This window comes from Vidua chalybeata, chromosome 5, assembly GCF_026979565.1.
Source record: "Vidua chalybeata isolate OUT-0048 chromosome 5, bVidCha1 merged haplotype, whole genome shotgun sequence".
Classification (NCBI taxonomy): Eukaryota; Metazoa; Chordata; class Aves; order Passeriformes; family Viduidae; genus Vidua; species Vidua chalybeata.
Window position 1 is genome coordinate 9,438,575 of NC_071534.1, and position 8,333 is coordinate 9,446,907.

General features: G+C 39.9%; 1 protein-coding gene across 17 annotated transcripts in view; it reads right to left on the reverse strand.

Moving 5' to 3' along the window:
* C2CD5 (C2 calcium dependent domain containing 5) overlaps positions 1 to 8,052 on the reverse strand; it is a 57,436-nt gene extending 49,384 nt beyond the window's left edge. For all 17 annotated transcript variants that reach the window (XM_053942604.1, XM_053942602.1, XM_053942600.1 and 14 more), the window contains exons 1-5: positions 7,957 to 8,052; positions 4,595 to 4,681; positions 2,923 to 3,094; positions 806 to 901; positions 161 to 316 (exon numbers count right to left, since the gene is read on the reverse strand). In XM_053942604.1, the coding sequence (XP_053798579.1) occupies positions 161 to 316; positions 806 to 901; positions 2,923 to 3,094; positions 4,595 to 4,681; positions 7,957 to 8,046 (601 nt within the window). In that variant the 5' untranslated portion in view covers positions 8,047 to 8,052. The remainder of the gene's footprint in view (positions 1 to 160; positions 317 to 805; positions 902 to 2,922; positions 3,095 to 4,594; positions 4,682 to 7,956) is intronic.
* Between the last annotated feature and the right edge of the window lie 281 nt (positions 8,053 to 8,333).

An 8,333-nucleotide genomic window follows, 5' to 3' on the forward strand; every position in this document is an offset into this window, starting at 1 on the left:
AGAAATATGTAATCCTCAGAAACAGAAGAGCCTGTGAACTGAAACAAATCAACACAATTAACAACAAAGCTCCTATGCACTCCTGAGGCAGGCAGCTATTGGAATCCTGCCAGAGCACTGTCACAAGTGGCAGTGAGCCCTAGAGGCAGGTGGCTGGTACCTGACATGAGCGAGATGAGCCTCTGGCGAGCCTCGTTGGACGCCCTGGGCGTGCGGATCCTGTCGATCCACTGGTACTCGGGGTCCTCGTTCACCACCAGCTCCTCCACGAAGCCGTGGATAACGACTGCTCGGTAGCACTTGGGGATGGACGTAGCTGTTACAGACACACACTGAGATGTAAGAGACAGGCCCGGGAGCCAAGGACGGCCAGAAAAACCTGACATTACACATCAACAGATTGCAGAAAGTTTTCCAGACAATTTTCTGTGAAAATGTGGACACACCCAGGAAGTTTTGCTTGTGAAATCATGGAACCCTGATAACTGTCCAATGTACCAGTTACAGCACATACCACTATGAAACCTTTTCACTTTGGGCCTCTAAAAAGATATGGACCCAAAATAAAACCACATGTTTATGCACAGGCACTGAAATACAACTTCTGGACATTAAAAAATCCCATCAGTTATTTGCATTGCTTTGAAACATGAACAGTAAAAATGTGTTAAAAAAGAAAAGCAATTTGTGTCAAAGTTATCTCCACTAGGTTTATGCAACGAACTGGTAAGAGAAGGGAGACAGAAGAGGCATAGATAGGAAGGAAAAAGTTTTTTGTCCAAATAAACTTTTTTCCTCTACTTACTGCAAAAAAATTTGACTCCACAGGATGATTGCCTAAATCTGTTTAAATCATTGAAGAGATCTACTTTCACCACCACGTTGATCTCCCCACGTATACCTATCAATAAAAAACCATGAAATACCAGAAGTTATAACAATATAACTGTATCAGTACAAAATTAGACCTATAAATTATTTCCTGTTATTAGTATTTAATGCCAGAGGAGCAGGAAGCCATAGCCTGGCCTCTCAGGTCTGCTGCAGAGACACTGGCTCAGAGAAGTTTCTAGCTCTGCCAATCCTGTGAGGCTGAAGCAATGAAAGCAACACTCCTCAAATGCCTATCTGCACCAAAAGAACTTTATAAGAAATATGAGACTGGAGAAAGAGAAGCCATCAGACTCTTGATGCTGCAGTGGTCTCTGCTGCAGGATGCTCTCTCTGCTCAATTTCCTCCCTGAAAAGATTTCAAAACTGCAGTAAAGCTCCTCTCTGAAGTTCAACCCGAGAAGAAAGATTTATGGTTCTTTTTAGAACCACAACGTGGCACAGGAAGTGTTTGCAAAATACTTTAGCTGTGACAAGAAATATATAAAAAATAAGGTATTATAGTCCTTTTAGACAAAGGTTAATTTTCAACTATGATAATACCTTACTAGAAATGGAGTATTTTCTAACACAAAACCATTCCTTTTTGACTTCCCTACTTTCCTGTTCTGAGCTTTTTCTTCTTTTTCCCCACCCAGTAACAAAATAATTTCACATATTATAGGTTCTGACATATTGAGGACTAAACTTCTTGATGAGCCTGATCTCTTGTGTCTTCAGAAGCCTTTATCACATCAGCATGTGACACTGAAACAGCAGCACTGGATTTGTTGTTCAACTCAGACATTACTGTAATAAAACCAGCTGCATCTCCCTTCCAAAATGCCAACAGAAAGAAGCCTTCAGTTATTATAACTGAAAATAGAAAATGTCTCAGGGTTATATATTTTCACAAACAAATCATGTTGAGGTGAAAGGAAGAAAATGTAATACAAATTTATAAACATTTTATTTATTGTTTTTTAAGGAAGTATCAATTAATGTTTGCCAAGAATCAAGATAATTGGAATCTAGTGCTATGAGCATGAAAATATAAGAATTCCAATTTTATTTACATAGAAAAAAGTTATGAAATACCAACATATCTGGAAAAATGTAGAGAAATCTAACTCTTTCTAACCTACCAGCTGTACACATCCTGAAACAAGTGTTTGCATCATTTAGCTCCAGAAGAAAATGTGTGACAGGAAAATGTGTATAGGATAAAAAGGTAATTTAAAAAACAATATTTTTGCAATATTTCTTAATATTTCTGCTCACTATAACTGGTTTAAATCCAAAACATACTGTGCATCAGTTATGATGAGCATTTGCTGAACACCATTAATTATTTCCCAACAATGATTTACAATTAGCTTTGAACATCATTACGTCATTTAATTCACCCTGAATAATGAACGAGGGGGAAAATGGCAGCCACAGAGATGTTCTGCACTAAGGTATTCAAGCATCAAGTTTAGAGCAAGTTAATTGCTCTAAACTGACATTGGCTCTCTGAGACAAAAGCTGTTGCATTAAAATCAAAAGCAAAAATATCATTACCTTCATTTTCTCATACCTTCAACAAGACATTCTGATGAAATCCACCTAGCACTGAGAGCACTTACTGCAGAGAAAAGGAATTTCATCCTGTTGAAGATCTTACATCCTTGCCTCTTCATCTCAACTGAAGTTTATCCCAAATCCCAGGAAGGCACATTTCAAGTAACCCCAGCAAAATTACATTTGTTTAGCAAACAAATGGTAATTAGACAAATATGTCTGAGTCTTTTTTTTAATCTGAAATTTGCAGTAACTAGTGAAGATTTTTTTCCCACTTGTCACAAATCCTATGGAAGGCTTTCTGCCAAGCACCAACCTTTACTCCCCTGCCAGAAATTTTCTCATGTCAGAAAACAAGGGGAAAAAAGCCAGGAAAGTAGTTTTCCAACCCCAAAACTAAAGTTATTACAAATTTCTGAAGACAGCTTACAAGATTATACAAAGCAGATTACATTCCAAACAAGCCTGTTTTAAATGAGCAAAGCTTACCATGAATGGTATCATAAATTGGAAACCACCCCGAAATAACCGTGGCTGCTTCACTGTAGAGCAGAGGATCAATATCTATGTACACTTTGCCAATGGCATCGTTGGCACTGTACGTGTCGTGATCAAGAACTGTGATCTGGAGAGGCTCATCTTGGAGCTCCTCATCATCCACCTGGAGAGCAAATATTAACAGAGAATCTGAGTACTTAAAAATGTGCAGGGAAACAGTGCTGAAAACCAAACGCAGAGGAGAAGAGAGTGAGTAAAGAACAGTGACCTGACACAGATAAATCTGTAATGTCAGTTTTCCTGAAGCTAAACAACATTCTAAAATTCTAAACAACAACTTTCACTCATTTTTTGGTTTTATCCTTCAGAGACTGGTAAGATCCTGGAAACAGAGCTATCACTGGGAGAAGAACAGAAAAGCACCATTACAGAGATTATTCATTTTAAAATTCCACAATATTTTAAGTCACATTTAAAATATTGTCTGTCCACCTATCTCCACAATATATATTGATAAATAAATAAAGGAAGGAAGGAAGGAAGGAAGGAAGGAAGGAAGGAAGGAAGGAAGGAAGGAAGGAAGGAAGGAAGGAAGGAAGGAAGGAAGGAAGGAAAAGAAAGAAAGAAAATTTAAGATAAAATACTGCAGAGGACTATTATGCTCTGAAGTTTATGGTGTTCTCATCACTGGTCAGTGGCTTAAAAGGAGGTATTTTACACAGCCTGCAGTAAAAATTCAGTAATTCTACACATGCAATTTCCTAAACAAATGCAATAATCCATCTACAGATAATGACTATTTTCTTTTAGGACTAAGACAGCCATTCCACAAATTTTTGTGTTCAATGTCACAAACCAAGAATTAAGTTTGCTAACTGCAATGAGATGACTCATCTAAGTGCTTGCAGAATTGTGATATTGCCTTAGAGCACGGTAAATTAACCAGAACTACACATTCAAGTGTTACAATAACTTATTTATTCTAAACATAATCCTCATTCTTTTAAGTAGTAAAAAAATGAAAGAAACATGTAAACGCTTGTTCAGGGCATAATGTCAAAGGACATCAACAAATCAGATCCTGGAAAGCAACAAGCAATTACAGGAAAATGCTGAGTGCCCTCGTTATTACATAAGGAATCAAGAAGAGAAAGTGTCCAACAATTGTTGTCCAAGCTCTTTATTTTGTAATCTTCACACAAGAATTTTCCATTTTCTCCTTTGCGTTATCTTTGCAACCAAATGTAAGACTTCAAATACCAATTAACTTTCCTTGCTCAAAATTTAAAAACCCCACAAGAACACCTGTAATTTCATATATATGTATTCATTTATACATACTGATAACTGTACTGAAAAAGCCTAACCCCTGCTGCCTTTGCCACACCTTCACTGCAGTACTCTCTTTTCTAAGAACAACATTTAAGCTGGATCCAACCTGGCAAGCTTTTATCTTCACAAACACTCCTAAGAAGCCAAAGAGACACCCTTAGCAAACAAGGTCTGACTGGAGCTGGGTTTGCTGAAAAGGCTTTGTGCATTTAAACACAAATACACTTCAGTGCTCAGAACTCATTCTCTGCTGGAAATGCAATTATTTAATTAAGGGCAGCTAAACCAGAGTGCCTATACAGTTACAGGCAAACTTTTAAATAATACTTACTTCAAATTTGAACCACTCAGAATTCCACTGAGGATTAAGTGATTTGGGATATACGTCTGTCTTAAATGTTGTATTTCCAAATTTCACCTAAAAACACAAACATTCAATTAGCAATTACAAATACTAATAAAAAAATATGAAACTTGTTTAATTGACATATGCAAATAATTTCAAATACATATTTCAACAAATAGTTTTCACTGAGTGGCTTTTAAATTCAATTTACATATATCAGTGTCCACGTGTCAATGACATTTCCAATCAATCTCTCTCTCATCCTGTCATACTACTAAAATTGTTTATTTTCCTCCTCAATCATTTGAAAGCCAAAAATATCACTATTCAAAGTCACTTTACATACTCTCCTTGCCTTCTATAAGGAAAAATATTCTGAACTTTGATAGATTCTAAATGTTTATGACCTATTACTCTTCTCTCTAGGATTTCTCAATCAGCTTCACAGACAATTGATGAAATAAATAAAAAAAAATAAACTGGATTTGAGATATACAGAGAGAGGACTACTAAAAATTGAATATTTTCCATACTTTTATTGCTCATTGCACCTTCAGCCACATAATAACCCACTTCAGCAGTAACCATATGGTCTCCACAGGCATCTATTTCAGGCTAAGCCCATTTTGGGTTTTGTGGGGGCTTCTTGTTAGCTTTTTTAAAGTGCAACTGAATTTCTGTGATGCTCCATACATCAGGAAGCCACACAGCATCATGTAAGAGCCTTTATTTCACTGCAGCTTTCATTTCAAACCATTTACAAACCCTTGCAGTTCTCTGAATGTTGCCTCTCAAAAAAATAAGCACTTCACCTCAAAGCAGGTACTTAAAAATACTCAAAGTTACATTTTTAAATTTATTCAAGATTCTTTAGGAAAATAATGAGTAGGCAGGTAGAAAAGAAATGCAGGAGTTAGAGGTGTGTAGCTTTTGACAGCTTTTATCTTTTAAAAGGCTAAACGCAGTGTGGAAACTGAATTTAGGCCTGGATTTGAATGCTGTGTGGTAATTTTGCCCAAGACAGTGTTAAGTGACCACCTCGTACATTTCAATAACATAGTGATTATTTTGCACAGGTGCATATCCCAGCTTTGAAGAGATGCTGCACTTGTTTAACTACAACAAGGTGGTGTTAGCACTGGCTGTAAGGGAGCTACCGATTAAATACCAGCTCTGACTCCAGAGGCTGCCAGGATCCAACAGTCCTGAGCTCCACCCAGCCCATTTCAAGGCGTTATCTTGGGAGTAAATCAGCTCCCTTAGAGCCCCAGGCAGCTATAACTGAGCTTCCCCAGCACTCCAGCTCGTTCCTTGAAGCTGGTAGAGAGAATACAACACCACACTGCTGTCCACTGTGCAAAGTTAAAAGCACATTTATGGAAGAAATTGTAACAAAATATTCTGAGTTGGGACAAGGATCATTGTGCTCACGTTAGTGAAGTCCAAGTGTTGCATAACCTGAGCCAAGTAAGAGCTCTTAAGTCTCTTCTCATTTTCTTTTCTAGTTCTAAGTTTATATTGCAATATTTAACAAGGAAATTTAAGGTTAGTAAACAACTAGAACCTTAAAAACTGCTTTGCATTTTTATTTAAGGAAAAACACATTGTAAAGTTTTTCAGCAATCTCACAAAGAAAAATTAAACAATAGTTTCAAGCTCAATTCATTTTGAAATAAATCTCACCTGCTGTATTGCCTTCTCCACACATGGAAAGGGAAGTTACTTCACACTGTTCCTAATTAACAACCCTAAAAGCAAGGTTCCCATCTGTGTATTTCTATACCCTTATCTGTGCCAAGAGACCCATGGAACTGCATGTCAACCCAGCTAAGCAAACTGATCTTCATTAAAACGTTTATTTTCCTTTTTTGCTACGCTACTCTTTTACTATATGAATTTCAAAAATCTACTTTGCTACACTGACAGTAGGGCTGGGAACAAGTAACCCACAGAAGAGGAGAGCTGTTTCTCCTAACACAGAGTAAAAACAGGCCAAATGAAACTTGGTGAATTGTATTTCCTAGTCCTGTTTTCTCTGTCTCCTAGTAGCAAGCATCAGACTTGTTGTAATTTTAAACTGGATTAACAGGCAGCCTACAAGAGAAGCTTTTAAAAATTAAAACCTGATGGATGAAACAGCTGACAAAACAGTGAAATGCTACGTTTCATGTAATAAAATAAAATTATGTGCTATTTCTGCTCCACTGAAAAGCTGAAATACACCTTCACTTTACCCCCAGCTTACTCTCCCATTAAGCAATGCCCTTAGAGTCTAACATCAACCATATTTTTAAGGGCCAAATTAAATCAGGACTTATATACCCCATTTTTTTTATATGAATATTATCATATTTTCCAGTGTATACAGGTCCAGAAAGGCATTCTGTCTTCCTACCTTAATTCTAGTATCATGCCAACTTCAACCACTCATTTGTGGTACGCCTCAATCAGTATTTGTGGCACAAGATATGCATTTCCACAGCACATCATTTTTAAATAGTCTGATTTTTCTCAAAGTATGAGTCCCGAATCTATGGACTGCTTCTGAAATGTTCTAAGTCATTCGTATTGGAAAGAATGAATCAAAAAACATAAGGATGTTGTAACAGAAGTCATAAAAAGACTTGTATTGGAAAGAACCCTAAAGTCCATCTCATTCATCCCTGCCATGGGCAGGGATGTCACCCATTGGATCACATTGCTCAGAGCCCCATCCAACCTGGGCCTTAAATAATTCCACTTATTTTGCACTTCTACTTATTTTATAATCCCTTCCTGAGAAAGACCCTACATATTGCCTGCAAACTACGTGACTGCAAAGAAGGTTGAGCTAGACACTCTGGGTGCAATAAAGTGATTTAAACACGCAAATAATATTAAGTATTTGTTGACTAAAAGCCCCTTCTGAAAATATTTTAGTATTTCAAGTATTTTAAAAGGAAAGATGAATATTGGCCTTAAAAGTAAAGCCTGTACAACCACTCGTATTCAGCAACACAACTGATTTAAAGATGATTTTATTACATCGCCACCCTCCTTGCAACACGTCTGTCTAATCAGAGAACCAGAGGCTGGAAGTGACCTCTGCGATCACCGAGCCCCAGCTGTGACCGACCACGGCCACCCCAAGCGCACCACGGCACCGAGCGTGAAACACCTCCAGGGACGGCGGCTGCACCGCCCCCCGGGCAGCCCGTTCCGATGTGCGAGCACCCTTTTCCCGAAGCAGCTCCGGCCGCTGTCCCAGCACGCCGCCCCGGGGCAGCCCGGGCGCTCCCCGCTCGCCCCGGACGGGCCCGGCAGGTGCCTCCGCCGCGCGGGCCCGGCCCGCTGCCCCCGCCACCCACCTCCACGAAAGCGTCGGTCAGGTCGCTGGCGCGGTCCATCACCGGCAAATGGCGCCCCGCCACGATCTTGACCTTCAGCTTCCCCGGCATCTTCTTCCTCCCGCGACCCCCTCCTCCTCCTCCTCCTCCTTCTCCCGCGGCTGCAGCGACAGCGCGACCGCGCCTGTGCCATGGAGCGGCGGGCGCGCCGCCTGCGCATGCGCGCGGTGCCGCGGCCGCGCAGCCCCGGCCGGCGGGAGCGGAGCCGGGAGTTGTCGGGGCTGGATGGCAGCTCGGGAGAACACCCGGTGCAAACGCCCTGCCAGGGCACGGTCACACAGAGAGGGTGGCACGGAAACGTGTTTTGGGAGTTTGGACTTCCTGCAGAGAGGGAGACT